Source organism: Silurus meridionalis, chromosome 4, assembly GCF_014805685.1.
Source record: "Silurus meridionalis isolate SWU-2019-XX chromosome 4, ASM1480568v1, whole genome shotgun sequence".
NCBI lineage: Eukaryota > Metazoa > Chordata > Actinopteri > Siluriformes > Siluridae > Silurus > Silurus meridionalis.
This window is the reverse complement of record NC_060887.1, coordinates 39,000,730-39,017,393: the sequence shown is the minus strand read 5'-3', so window position 1 is coordinate 39,017,393 and position 16,664 is coordinate 39,000,730. Positions and strand designations below refer to the sequence as shown.

The following is a 16,664-nucleotide window of genomic DNA, read 5'->3' as shown; positions in this document are numbered from 1 at the left end:
ACGCGCAAACACACACCATCACTCACCAACACTGACCATTACAATCCAACACTGCAAACACACACCATCACGAACCATCATACACCATTAATCACATTACACACCATCACTCACCATCACTGACCATTACACAACAACACTCACAAACACACACCATCACCACCATCATACACCATTAATCACCATTACACACCATCACTCACTATCACTGACCATTACAAACCAGCACTTACAAACACATACCATCACTCACCATCATACATTATTAAACACCATTACACACCACCATGCACCATTACTGACCATTACACTTTAACACTCACAAACACACACCATCACCACAATCACTGACCATTACAATTCAACACTCGCTAACATGCACCATCACTCACCATCACTGACCAATACACACCAACACTCACAAACTCACACCATCACTCACCGTCACTGACCATTACACATCAACACTCACAAACACACACCATCACCACAATCACTGACCATTACACACCAACACTGCAAACACACACCATCACCACCATCACTGACCATTACACACCAACACTCACAAACACACACCATCACTCACCATCATACACCATTACACACCATCACTCACAAACACACATCATCACTCACCATCATACACCATTACACACCATCACTCACAAACACACATCATCACTCACCATCATAGTCCATTAATCACCATTACACACCATCACTCACCATCATTGACCATTACACAGCAACACTGCAAACACACACAATCACCACAATCACTGACCATTACACACCATCACTGACCATTACAATCCAACACTGCAAACACACACCATCACGAACCATCATACACCATTAATCACATTACACACCATCACTCACCATCACTGACCATTACACAACAACACTCACAAACACACACCATCACCCACCATCATACACCATTAATCACCATTACACCATCACTCACTATCACTGACCATTACAAACCAGCACTTACAAACACATACCATCACTCACCATCATACATTATTAAACACCATTACACACCACCATGCACCATTACTGACCATTACACTTTAACACTACAAACACACACCATCACTCACAAACACTGACCATTACAATTCAACACTGCTAACATGCACCATCACTCACCATCACTGACCAATACACACCAACACTCACAAACTCACACCATCACCACCGTCACTGACCATTACACATCAACACTCACAAACACACACCATCACTCACAATCACTGACCATTACACACCAACACTGCAAACACACACCATCACCACCATCACTGACCATTACACACCAACACTCACAAACACACACCATCACTCACCATCATACCATTACACACCATCACTCACCATCACTGACCAATACACACCATCACTCACCATCATACACCATTACACCATCACTCACAAACACACATCATCACTCACCATCATAGTCCATTAATCACCATTACACACCATCACCACCATCACTGACCATTACACAGCAACACTGCAAACACACACAATCACCGCCATCATAGTCCATTAATCACCATTACACACCATCACTGACCATTACACACCAACACTCACAAATACACACCATCACTTACCATCATACACCATAATACACCATCATACTCCATCATACTCCATAATACACCATCATACTCCACCTTACTCCATCGCACCCAATCATACTCCATCATACCCCATCATACACATCATACTCCATCACACCCTATCATACTTCATCATACATCATCACTCTCTATAACATACGATCATTGCCCATCAATCTCCATCGCACACCATCACAATCCAAAATACACCATTAGACACCATTATTCACCAACAATTGGTCTTTGTGAGACTAAAACTAGCTGAAACTAGCTGGTGATTACTTTACTAATCTCCATGATTCAGATTCGGAGAACAGGGTGAATCAGGTTTATTTGGGTTATTCCAGTAAGCAGTATCAGTCTGAATTTGTGTGCCAGAGCAGATCCAAAACAGGGGCTGAACAAAAACATGATATTATCTTATCTCCCAAAGCTGAAAAATCAAGCTGGATCAAAAAAAGAAATAAAAAATTCAAACATACGAGGAACCACCAAATGACAAGTGCTTAGAGGAGAACAATCGGCTTCAATGGGGAAGCACAGTAAGAGTGAGGTCAGAAGAATAGGAAGCTCAGATCGGAACAGTTGGAACATGGAGAGTGATTGTGAAAGAGAACAGGAAGTTGTGGTTTTATAACGAACGAGAAAAGATGTAGAGCGCGCTCGGTCATCTGGGACAGTGTGCAACCAAATATACACTCACTTTCCAAAAGTATTGGGACACTTGACTTTTTCACCCGTATGTGGTTCTTTCTGAGGAAGGTTTAATGAGGAGCACAGTTGAATAGAACGTCTCTGGATGCTGAAGCATGAAATGTTCTAATGAACTAGGAGACCCAGCAAACCCTGTGCACAAATCCAGCTTTCCATGGTATGGAGTGAAGATCTCAGCTGTAGAGCTCCAGGCCTCCTCACCTCACCTTGATTACTTTGCTATCGCCCTCGTCACTGAACGAGCACAAACCTTCATAAAATCCAGTGGAACATCTTCCCAGCAGAGTGAACGTATATGTGAATGTAAACCACCGTGCACGTCATGGGTAAAAGTTATATATGTGTGATGTAACCCAAATTCCATGCAGCTTGTAGCCGTACAGTCATACACTCGGATTTCCATTTATATCCCGCCGCTGATGTGGAAGCCTGATAACCAGCAGGGCCTGTTAGGACTCGGGGTAAAGACCTACACAGTTCAAACACCGTGGCTCCGTCACTCACTTTTTCTTGAATCCATGCGAATGAGTCACATCCTGTTCACAAGATTCACCCTGTTTATTAGAACAAAAAGATCTCTGTTTTGGAGAGAAAAAATAATTAATTAGTGAGAATCCTAGTCCACATTCGCTTTTAGAATAGTGTGTATATATTGGAGGATAGTGTGTGTATATTGGAGGATAGTGTGTATATATTGGAGGATAGTGTGTATATTGGAGGATAGTGTATATATTGGAGGATAGTGTATATATATTGGAGGATAGTGTGTATATTGAGGATAGTGTGTATATATTGGAGGATAGTGTGTATATTGGAGGATAGTGTGTATATATTGGAGGATAGTGTATATTGGAGGATAGTGTGTATATTGGAGGATAGTGTGTATATTGGAGGATAGTGTGTGTATATTGGAGGATAGTGTGTGTATATTGGAGGATAGTGTGTATATATTGGAGGATAGTGTGTATATATTGGAGGATAGTGTGTGTATATTGGAGGATAGTGTGTGTATTGGAGGATAGTGTGTATATTGGAGGATAGTGTGTATATTGGAGGATAGTGTGTGTATATTGGAGGATAGTGTGTGTATATTGAGGATAGTGTGTATATTGAGGATAGTGTATATTGGAGGATAGTGTGTGTATATTGGAGGATAGTGTGTGTATATTGGAGGATAGTGTGTGTATATATTGGAGGATAGTGTGTATATATTGGAGGATAGTGTGTGTATATTGGAGGATAGTGTGTATATTGGAGGATAGTGTGTGTATATATATTGGAGGATAGTGTGTATATTGGAGGATAGTGTGTGTATATTGGAGGATAGTGTGTGTATATTGGAGGATAGTGTGTGTATATTGGAGGATAGTGTGTGTATATTGGAGGATAGTGTGTATATATTGGAGGATAGTGTGTATATTGGAGGATAGTGTGTATATATTGGAGGATAGTGTGTATATTGGAGGATAGTGTGTGTATATTGGAGGATAGTGTGTGTATATTGGAGGATAGTGTGTATATTGGAGGATAGTGTGTATATATTGGAGGATAGTGTGTGTATATTGGAGAATAGTGTGTGTTTAGAAGGATAGTGTGTGTGTATTGGGGGATAGTGTGTGTGTATATTGGTGGATAGTGTGTGTATATTGGAGGATAGTGTGTATATATTGGAGGATAGTGTGTGTTTAGAAGGATAGTGTGTGTATATTGGAGGATAGTGTATATATTGGAGGATGTGTGTATATTGAGGATAGTGTGTGTATTGAGGATAGTGTGTATATTGGGGATAGTGTGTGTATATTGGATAGTGTGTATATTGTAGGATAGTGTGTATATTGAGGATAGTGTATATTGGAGATAGTGTGTGTATTGGAGGATAGTGTATATTGGAGGATAGTGTGTATATATATTGGAGGATAGTGTATATATTGGAGGATAGTGTTTGTATATTGGAGGATGTGTGTATATTGGAGGATAGTGTTTGTATATTGGAGGATGTGTGTATATTGTGGATAGTGTGTATTGGAGGATAGTGTGTATATTGAGGATAGTGTATATTGGAGATAGTGTGTATATTGAGGATAGTGTGTGTGTGTATTGAGGATAGTGTGTGTGTATATTGGGGATAGTGTGTATATTGGATAGTGTGTATATTGAGGATAGTGTGTATATATTGAGGATAGTGTGTATATTTGGAGGATAGTGTATATTGGAGAATAGTGTGTGTTTAGAAGGATAGTGTGTATATTGAGGATAGTGTATATTGGAGATAGTGTGTGTATATTGGAGAATAGTGTGTGTTTAGAAGGATAGTGTGTATATTGAGGATAGTGTATATTGGAGGATAGTGTATATTGGAGGATGTGTGTATATTGGGGATAGTGTGTATTGGAGGATAGTGTATATTGAGGATAGTGTGTATATTGAGGATAGTGTGTATTGGAGGATAGTGTGTGTATTGAGGATAGTGTGTATATTTGGAGGATAGTGTATATTGAGGATAGTGTATATTGGAGATAGTGTGTATATTGTGGATAGTGTGTATATTTGGAGGATAGTGTATATATTGAGGATAGTGTGTATATTGGAGGATAGTGTGTATATATATTGGAGGATAGTGTATATTGTAGGATAGTGTGTATATTGAGGATAGTGTATATATTGAGGATAGTGTGTATATTGGTGGATAGTGTGTATATTGTAGGATAGTGTGTGTATATATTGAGGATAGTGTGTATATATTGAGGATAGTGTATATTGAGGATAGTGTATATTGGAGATAGTGTGTATATATTGAGGATAGTGTGTATATTGTGGATAGTGTGTATATTGGGATAGTGTGTATATTGGTGGATAGTGTGTATATTGGAGGATAGTGTATATATTGAGGATAGTGTGTGTATATTGGATAGTGTGTATATTGTGGATAGTGTGTATATATTGAGGATAGTGTATATATTGAGGATAGTGTGTATATTGAGGATAGTGTGTATATTTGGAGGATAGTGTGTATATATTGAGGATAGTGTATATTGGAGATAGTGTGTGTATATTGGTGGATAGTGTGTATATTGAGGATAGTGTGTATATATTGAGGATAGTGTATATTGAGGATAGTGTATATTGAGGATAGTGTATATTGGAGATAGTGTGTGTATATTGGGATCGGAAAAGAAAAAGCATTATGACCCAGTATTGCAGGTATAGCAAGACAATAATATCAGAAACTATAATAAAATGTTTGATCATGATCTTGAATACTGAATGCTAATGCTTTATTCTGTTTTTCTTTCTCCACAGACGAGCCTCCAGTCCCAGCGCCGACCTGTATGACACCCAGTTCCCACCCACCATCATCTCTGCTGCACCGCCAAGCCCCGCCTCTTCCTCCGCCATCCTACACCGCCAGCTCTCTCATGACCAAGGTGACACACAGAGGCTTTAATTTTCTGTAAAAACAAAAGCAAAAAAATGCAGTTATATGAGTAAAACTAAATTGAAATTCTGTGAATAATTTTTTTTCCTTAAATGTCTAACTTGAGAATGCTTGCAGAATCCTAAATGACCAGTAGGGGGAGAGCAAAGTGTAGAGCTTAATGGCACAACCATTGAATTAGAGGAATCTAGTCTTAGTAGTCTTACGTTTTGCTAGGTACAGTGAGTGTTTCCAGATGTTTCAGTGTGGATGAGCAACTTTTTGGAAACAATTGAAATGATTTGAGTGTGGATTTAATTGGAAACTGCAAAGTAAAAATGTTACAAATGTATACAGAGTAAAAACGAGCTGTAGTGTCTCCATTGTCAGACAGTACTGTGATATATGAAGCTGTAGACGTTCAATCCTGCATGTTTAATACGATCTGGGAGCTAAAACACTCATCAGATACCTCAATTCTACAGCGAGGGATTGTTCAAGCTCCTTAGACATTTGGTCATTATTTCCTCTTCTTATTTGATCGTTTTTTTATAATCTATTTCGTATACATGCTTATAAAAATCAAGACTTTGTATCCCAAAGACAAAAAAACTTTGGACCCAAAGGTCATAACTTCAAATCCCAGCCACCATCCTACCACTGCTGGGCCCTAAACGAGGCTAACCTCACCTGCTGAGCAGTTAAAGGTTAAGGGCTTTTGAGAGGCCCAGCAGTGGTGGTGCTGGGATTTAAACTCACAACCTTCTGATCAGAAGTCTAACATCTTGGCTATATATATATATATATATATATATATATATATATATATATATATATATATATATATATATATATATATATATATATATATATATATATATATATATATATATATATATATATATATATATATATATATATATATATATATATATATATATATATATATATATATATATATATATATATATATATATATATATATATATATATATATATATATATATATATATATATATATATATATATATATATATATATATATATATATATATATATATATATATATATATATATATATATATATATATATATATATATATATATATATATATATATATATATATATATATATATATATATATATATATATATATATATATATATATATATATATATATATATATATATATATATATATATATATATATATATATATATATATATATATATATATATATATATATATATATATATATATATATATATATATATATATATATATATATATATATATATATATATATATATATATATATATATATATATATATATATATATATATATATATATATATATATATATATATATATATATATATATATATATATATATATATATATATATATATATATATATATATATATATATATATATATATATATATATATATATATATATATATATATATATATATATATATATATATATATATATATATATATATATATATATATATATATATATATATATATATATATATATATATATATATATATATATATATATATATATATATATATATATATATATATATATATATATATATATATATATATATATATATATATATATATATATATATATATATATATATATATATATATATATATATATATATATATATATATATATATATATATATATATATATATATATATATATATATATATATATATATATATATATATATATATATATATATATATATATATATATATATATATATATATATATATATATATATATATATATATATATATATATATATATATATATATATATATATATATATATTAGGATAGTGTGTGTTTAGAAGGATAGTGTGTGTATTGAGGATAGTGTGTATTGGAGGATAGTGTATATTGGAGGATAGTGTGTGTTTAGAAGGATAGTGTGTATATATTGGAGGATAGTGTATATTGGAGGATGTGTGTATATTGGAGGATGTGTGTATATTGGATAGTGTGTATATTGGAGGATAGTGTGTATATTGGAGATAGTGTGTGTATATTGGAGAATAGTGTGTTTAGAAGGATAGTGTGTGTATATTGGAGAATAGTGTGTTTAGAAGGATAGTGTGTATATTGGAGAATAGTGTGTTTAGAAGGATAGTGTGTATATTGGAGGATAGTGTGTATTGGAGGATAGTGTGTGTATATTGGAGAATAGTGTGTGTTTAGAGGATAGTGTGTGTGTATTGGGGATAGTGTGTGTATATTGGTGGATAGTGTGTATATTGGAGGATAGTGTGTATATTGGAGGATAGTGTGTGTATATTGTAGGATAGTGTGTGTATATTGGAGGATAGTGTGTATATATTGGAGGATAGTGTGTATATTGGAGGATAGTGTGTGTATTGGAGGATAGTGTGTGTATTGGAGGATAGTGTGTATATTGTAGGATAGTGTGTATATATTGGAGGATAGTGTGTGTATATTGGAGGATAGTGTGTGTGTATATTGGAGGATAGTGTGTATATTGGAGGATAGTGTGTGTATTGGAGGATAGTGTGTATATATTGGAGGATAGTGTGTGTATATTGGAGAATAGTGTGTTTAGAAGGATAGTGTGTGTATTGGGGATAGTGTGTGTATATTGGAGGATAGTGTGTGTATATTGGAGGATAGTGTATATTGGAGGATAGTGTGTATATATTGGAGGATAGTGTGTATATTGGAGGATAGTGTGTATATATTGGTGGATAGTGTGTGTATATTGGAGGATAGTGTGTATATATTGGAGGATAGTGTGTGTATATATTGGAGGATAGTGTGTATATATTGGAGGATAGTGTGTGTATATTGGAGGATAGTGTGTGTTTAGAGGATAGTGTGTGTGTATTGTGGGATAGTGTGTGTATATTGGTGGATAGTGTGTATATTGGAGGATAGTGTATATTGGAGGATAGTGTATATTGGAGATAGTGTGTATATTGGAGGATAGTGTGTGTATATTGGAGGATAGTGTGTGTATATTGGAGGATAGTGTGTATATTGGAGGATAGTGTGTATATTGGAGGATAGTGTGTATATTGGAGGATAGTGTGTGTATATTGGAGGATAGTGTGTATATTGAGGATAGTGTGTGTGTATTGGAGGATAGTGTGTGTATATTGGTGGATAGTGTGTGTGTATATTGGAGGATAGTGTGTGTATATTGGAGGATAGTGTATATATTGGAGGATAGTGTGTATATTGGAGGATAGTGTGTATATTGTAGGATAGTGTGTATATTGGAGGATAGTGTGTATTGGAGGATGTGTGTATATTGGAGGATAGTGTGTGTATATTGAGGATAGTGTATATATTGGAGGATAGTGTGTGTATATTGGAGGATAGTGTGTGTATATTGGAGGATAGTGTGTATATTGGAGGATAGTGTGTGTATATTGGAGGATAGTGTGTGTATATATTGGAGGATAGTGTGTGTATATTGGAGAATAGTGTGTTTAGAAGGATAGTGTGTATATTGGGGATAGTGTGTGTATATTGGAGGATAGTGTGTATTTAGAAGGATAGTGTATATTGGAGGATAGTGTATATATTGGAGGATAGTGTGTATATATTGGAGGATAGTGTGTATATTGTGGATAGTGTGTGTATATTGGAGGATAGTGTGTATATATTGGAGGATAGTGTGTATATATTGGAGGATAGTGTATATTGGAGGATAGTGTGTGTATTGGAGGATAGTGTGTATATATTGGAGGATAGTGTGTGTATATTGGAGGATAGTGTGTATATTGGAGGATAGTGTGTGTATATTGGAGGATAGTGTGTGTATATATTGGAGGATAGTGTGTATATTGGAGAATAGTGTGTTTAGAAGGATAGTGTGTATTGGAGGATAGTGTGTATATTGGTGGATAGTGTGTATATTGGAGGATAGTGTGTATATATTGGAGGATAGTGTGTGTTTAGAAGGATAGTGTGTGTGTATATTGGAGGATAGTGTGTATATATTGGAGGATGAAGTAATGTGTGTGTAAGCATCGTAGGGACAATGTTGGACATGAAGGTGTTATGGTCGGGAAAAGAAAAAAGCATTATGACCCAGTATTGCAGGTATAGCAAGACAATAATATCAGAAACTATAATAAAATGTTTGATCATGATCTTGAATACTCGAATGCTAATGCTTTATTCTGTTTTTCTTTCTCCACAGACGAGCCCTCCAGTCCCAGCGCCGACCTGTATGACACCCAGTTCCCAATTCCCACCATCATCTCTGCTGCACCGCCAAGCCCCGCCTCTTCCTCCGCCATCCTACACCGCCAGCTCTCTCATGACCAAGGTGACACACAGAGGCTTTAATTTTCTGTAAAAACAAAAGCAAAAAAATGCAGTTATATGAGTAAAAACTAAATTGAAATTCTGTGAATAATTCTTTTTTTTTTCCTTAAATGTCTAACTTGAGAATGCTTGCAGAATCCTAAATGACCAGTAGGGGGAGAGCAAAGTGTAGAGCTTAATGGCACAACCATTGAATTAGAGGAATCTAGTCTTAGTAGTCTTACGTTTTGCTAGGTACAGTGAGTGTTTCCAGATGTTTCAGTGTGGATGAGCAACTTTTTGGAAACAATTGAAATGATTTGAGTGTGGATTTAATTGGAAACTGCAAAGTAAAAATGTTACAAATGTATACAGAGTAAAAACGAGCTGTAGTGTCTCCATTGTCAGACAGTACTGTGATATATGAAGCTGTAGACGTTCAATCCTGCATGTTTAATACGATCTGGGAGCTAAAACACTCATCAGATACCTCAATTCTACAGCGAGGGATTGTTCAAGCTCCTTAGACATTTGGTCATTATTTCCTCTTCTTATTTGATCGTTTTTTTATAATCTATTTCGTATACATGCTTATAAAAATCAAGACTTTGTATCCCAAAGACAAAAAAAAACTTTGGACCCAAAGGTCATAACTTCAAATCCCAGCCACCATCCTACCACTGCTGGGCCCCAATTTTTATAATCTATTTCGTATACATGCTTATAAAAATCAAGACTTTGTATCCCAAAGACAAAAAACTTTGGACCCAAAGGTCATAACTTCAAATCCCAGCCACACCATCCTACCACTGCTGGGCCCCAAAACGAGGCCCCTAACCCTCACCTGCTGAGCAGTTAAAGGTTAAGGGCTTTGCGTAGAGGCCCAGCAGTGGTGGTGCTGGGATTTAAACTCACAACCTTCTGATCAGAAGTCTAACATCTTGGCTATATATATATATATATATATATATATATATATATATATATATATATATATATATATATATATATATATATATATATAATATACACACACACACTATACTATATGTGTGTGTGTGTGTGTGTGTGTGTGTGTGCGTGTGTTTTCGTGTCTAGACTCGTTGCGGTTTACGGTTCTGGATTCAGATTCCGGAGCTAAAACGGAGCGCTCCAAGTCCTACGACGAGGGACTAGACAACTACAGGGATGGAGGACGCGGGTACGTTCATCATTTCTCCACATTTTATCAGAAGTGCAGAAGGTTCCGAAATACAAATACACAAAAACAGCTCCAGTTACAGCAGAACTAATAAGATATTACACAAACCCTGTAAACACTGCGACTCGGAATAGTTGCAGTGGCGTCTAATGTATCTTTTTTTAATACTCTGTGATAATGTAAGAGCGCTAGAACATCGCCTTCCACATTGAGGCCCCTATTTGCTGTTATTAATAACCTCCACTCTTCCAGGAGGATGTTCCACTAGATGTTGTGGAGATTTATTCAGTCACAAGGGTGTTAGTAAAGTCAGATAGTGATGGAGGTGAGGAGGCCTGGGGTTCAGCGTTCACATTCATCCCAATAGGGTTAAAGTTCTATAGCAGGAGATCTTCCACCTTATCCAACCCATGGAAGGCAGATCTTCATGGAGCCTGCTTTGTGCAAAGGGTTTGCATTGTCATGCTGGAACAAAATTGGGTCTCCTAGTTCAAGTGAAGATTTCATGTTACCGCAGCCACAATTGTGCGTCTCCAACTTTAGATAGATATGAAATGCTGCATTGCCGTGTTCTTGTCACTCATAGTGCACTGTGTGTCTCTCTGTACAGGACACTGATGAAGCCCATCGGTCTGAGAGGACTTAGGAAGGTGAGGAAAGACACCATGGCTGTGTGTGTGTGTGTGTGTGTGTGTGTGTGTGTGTGTGTGTAGAAGTCTTCTCGTTACTGATCTGCTCCTGATTTTTTTAGCAGGCTGTGGATCAGTCCTCAGACGATTCTGGCTCCAGGAGAAACTCTTTATCAGATGTGTTTAACGCTACTAAGGAGGGAGTACTGCACTTCCGCCAGTTCAGCTCAGACAAGGGCAAGGTAACACACACACACACACACACACACACACACACACACACACACACACACATACCCCAAACCCATTAAAACACACACACACACACACACACACACACACACACACACACAGAACCCACATGCACTCAAACACACACACACACACACACACACACACACACACACACACACACACAGAAACACAAACACACACACAGAACCCACTCCCATTTAAACACACACACACTTACACAGAACCCACACACACTCAAACATGTGTGTGTGTGTTTGTGTGTTTATGGAGACATGTACACACAGCTCTAAGTAAAGACGTTAGTAAAAGACACTTTTGGACACAAACGGTTTGAAGTTCGCGTCAGCGCTACGCCGCAGTGTGATGTGATACGACAAGATTTGTAACCTGATTCAGTGTCAACAGTTCGATTGGAATTCTGGTGTATTTGGAGATGATATCTCACATACTGAACTCAACAGCATGAAACACCACACGGGGAAAATGTTCCATCACACTCCACATTATCATTACCCAGATAACTCTAATTATTATCATGTATCGATTTGATAAACACATATTTTTTTATACCCTGTATGTCTCTGTAGTGACAGTAAAAGAGATGTAAAACAACATAAACACTTATGAATGCTTATAACGCTCATATTCTACTTATATGTCTATCATATTTCACTATTTTACAAGTTTAAGTTAGCAGGGGACACCTCCTGATTAGTTGATTTTCTTTAAAGACACATTTGTATTTAATATATTGCTATTATGTATTAATTAATACTACCACAGTATCACTACTGCAGTCTGCATTATCAAGATGAAAACTCACAACAAAGCACTTCTTGTGTAGTCTAATTGCTCCTATTGTAACATTTGTGTAAAAGTTATAGTTCTCCTGAATTTAGACACAACTTCTCATCAAAATCTCATCATATCTTCTCTGGCAATGTCTCTTAAATTATTATATGTCTTGGATAATAGCTGCTATAAAGTAAGCAGCAACAAGAACTAATTTCATGGACACATAACTACAATATGTGGTAACAATAGGTGGATTATTGTAACTATAAATATAACAGTAATTGGTTAGAAAAATATAGCTTTAATTCTATTTTAAATGTTAATATTATTGGATAAATGTAACCATTATTGGATAATAATATAGCTGTAAATGAGTAACTAATGGAACGATAACTATAACAACAAATGTAACTGTCAATTGCTAAAAACTAAATTATCAATGTAACTATAAAAGTAACTCAGTTGACTAAAAATAAATGAAACTCATTAAATGAAAATGTAACTATAATTATAACTGTAATTAAATAAAAATGTTACTATAATTGGATAAAATACAGCTATAAATCTATTTGTAATTGGATAAAAATGTAACTTTAATTGTAATGTAACTGATGGGATACAAATGTAAACATATAAGTGTAACTCCAATGGAGTCAATGTATCTATAATGTATTAATTGTAACTATTAAGGTTACACACACACACACACACACACACACACACACACACACACACACACACACACACACACACAGGCTGTGAGGTTTTGTTGTGTAGTTATTATGTATGTGATCTGTTTTCCAGCGTGTGGGCGGTGGCATGCGTCCGTGGAAACAGATGTACGCGGTGCTCCGTGGCCACTCCCTCTTTCTTCATAAGGACAAAAAGGAGGGGCAAACCCCAAACTCGCACATGGAGGAGGAGCCTGTGTCAATCTGCATCAAGGCATGTCTGATCGACATCTCCTACAGCGACACCAAGAGGAAGAACGTCCTCAGGCTGACCACGTCCAACTGCGAGTACCTGTTCCAGGCCGAGGACAGAGAGGACATGCTGGCCTGGATCCGAGCTATTCAGGAGAACAGCAACCTGGATGAGGAGGTACGATGTTCTAGACGCCATCCTATTCACTGTGTGTCCCAAATGTATTTGGACACCCGACTTCTCCACCCATTATGTGGTTCCTCTCCAAACTGTTTGGAGGCACCCAATAGTCCAGGACATCTTTAGGTGTGAACTTTTCCATTCACTTGAACTAGGAGACCCAGACCTGTTCCAGCACGACCATGCAAACATCTCCTGCTGTAGAGCTAATTTTTTTTGCTTTCAATTGAAATCTCTACAAAAATCTAGTGGAATGTCTTCCCAGAAGAGTGGAGGTTATTATTACAGCAGATGGAGACTAAATGTAGAATGAGATGTTTAGAAAGAAGCACAATCTTATGGTCAGGTGTCCACACACTTTTGGTATTTAAGAGAGTGTGTGTGTGTGTGTGTGTGTGTGTGTGTGTGTGTGCGTGTGTGTGTGTGGCATTAACACGGGAATAATTTGGCTAATACTAAAAATGCTAGCTGTGTTCTCGCTCCATCAGCTGTTCTGACCTTTCCACATTTTCTTTTGTTTAGAACGCATTGATCACGAGCACAGACCTGATCAACCGCAAAATCAAGGAGTACAACACTCTGATGAGGTGAGGAGAGCACACACACACACACACACACACACACACACACACACACACAATGATTCTATGCATCATACAATGTGAGTGACGGTGTGTGTGTGTGTGTGTGTGTGTGTGTGTGTGTTTCAGTCCCCCCAGCAGTAAGACCGAGCCGTCCCCTAGGTCCTCACGTCAGTCTCTGAGTATCAGACACACCCTGCTGGGGGGCAATAAAAGCCCGAGCCCTCACTCACCTCATAAAGATCAGGAGAGGAAATTCATCCACAAAGGTACAGCTACATCTATCTATCTATCTATCTATCTATCTATCTATCTATCTATCTATCTATCTATCTGTCTGTCTGTCTGTCTGTCTGTCTGTCTGTCTGTCTGTCTGTCTGTCTGTCTGTCTGTCTGTCCATCCATCAATTTTTTTATATATAAAAGTTATATTTTATGTTATTTATATATTAAACTGGACTGAAGTCAGCAGAATTAATGATAATAATTACGACAATCCCAAATTGTCTCTGTTAAATTAATTATTTGTTTGTTTGTTTGTTTGTTTGTTTGTTTGTTCGTTCGTTTCTCCTCCACAACAAAAAAAAGTAAAAAACAGAAATCGCTGAAAGTAAGAGAGTAAAGCGTAGCGCTGAGAGACAGAGAGGGATGTAATAATGTTTTTAGTGTATTATATCACAGCAGTGTTGTGCTCGTGCTCTAAAGCCTGTGTGATGTCATGTTGTGTGTGCAGATGAAGCGAGTCCTCCTAAGGATAAGGGGCTGCGGAGGAAAGGGATCCCGGGACTGATGAGGAAACCGTTCGAGAAGAAAGTGGCTCCTGGGGTCACGTTCGGCGTCAGACTGGACGACTGTCCTCCTGCTCACACGAACAAAGTGAGAACTACTGACGTGTCTCATATACAACACTGTTTACTATGGAAGATGTTCCACAAGCACACTCTATAATCTGTGATCGTGTGTGTGTGTGTGTGTGTGTGTGTGTGTGTGTGTGTGTGTGTGTGTGTGTATCAGTTTATCCCCCTGATTGTAGAGGTGTGCTGTAAGTTGGTGGAGGAAAGAGGTCTGGAGTACACAGGGATTTACAGAGTGCCGGGGAACAATGCTGCCATCTCCAGCATGCAGGAGGAACTGAACAAAGGGGTTGGAGAGATAGACATTCAGGAGGACGTGAGTCTCATCACCACCTCACACACCTCACACACATAACATTATTATTACTCATCCTGCACATCACCTGACCCTGACCTTCCCTCTATTATATTATCTAGAATAAATAAGTATGTCCTGTCTATTATATTCTATACACCAGGGGTCCACAAGCACTGGGTCTCAGACTGTCTCCAGTACCTGGCTGATGTTTTTTTTTTTAATCCATGTTTCCATCAAAGCCACTTTCCTGCACTTTTTCTTTTTGTGCATCGATAAATTAAACTTCTGTTTTATGTTGAGTTTAGTTTAATTTTTATTATATATGTAATAATCTAATTAACAGTCATATAATATGTATAATAGCAATAGAATATACACATAGTAGGAGGTGGCATCTTGGAGGTTAAGCTTCTGGGTTACAGATCGGATGTTTTGGGGTTGAGTCCCGGTATCGCCAAGCTGCCACTCTTGGGGCCCTTGTGCAAGGCACTTAACCCTCTGTGCTCCAGGGGCACTGTATCATGGCGGACCCTTCGCTCTGACCCCAGTTTCTGAACATTACTGGACTATGCAGTGACTTTCACTATGCTGTAATGTACAAATATAAAAGCACCTTTACCCTTTTATGTGTGTGATATATATTTTATATATATATGCAATACATTATTTAAATTATTTATTATTATTATTATTATTATTATTATTATTATTATTTTGTTAATTATTTTCAATATTTTTAATAATGATAACTTGCGATTTTGTAAATATTCTATATATTACTGAAGCGGTTTCTATCAGTGCAGTTAGTAGTTATAGAGTTTAATGATTTAATTAATTTGTTAAC

The 16,664-nt window shown here is 36.5% G+C and overlaps 1 protein-coding gene across 1 annotated transcript in view; it reads left to right on the top strand.

Annotated features, from left to right (window-relative positions):
* LOC124384325 (rho GTPase-activating protein 21-like) overlaps positions 1-16,664 on the top strand; it is a 75,772-nt gene that overhangs the window by 46,007 nt on the left and 13,101 nt on the right. The window contains 9 exon segments of the mRNA XM_046847075.1: positions 9,997-10,125; positions 11,202-11,304; positions 11,915-11,954; positions 12,056-12,175; positions 13,788-14,084; positions 14,610-14,674; positions 14,798-14,937; positions 15,402-15,544; positions 15,683-15,838. Of these exon segments, the coding sequence (XP_046703031.1) occupies positions 9,997-10,125; positions 11,202-11,304; positions 11,915-11,954; positions 12,056-12,175; positions 13,788-14,084; positions 14,610-14,674; positions 14,798-14,937; positions 15,402-15,544; positions 15,683-15,838 (1,193 nt within the window).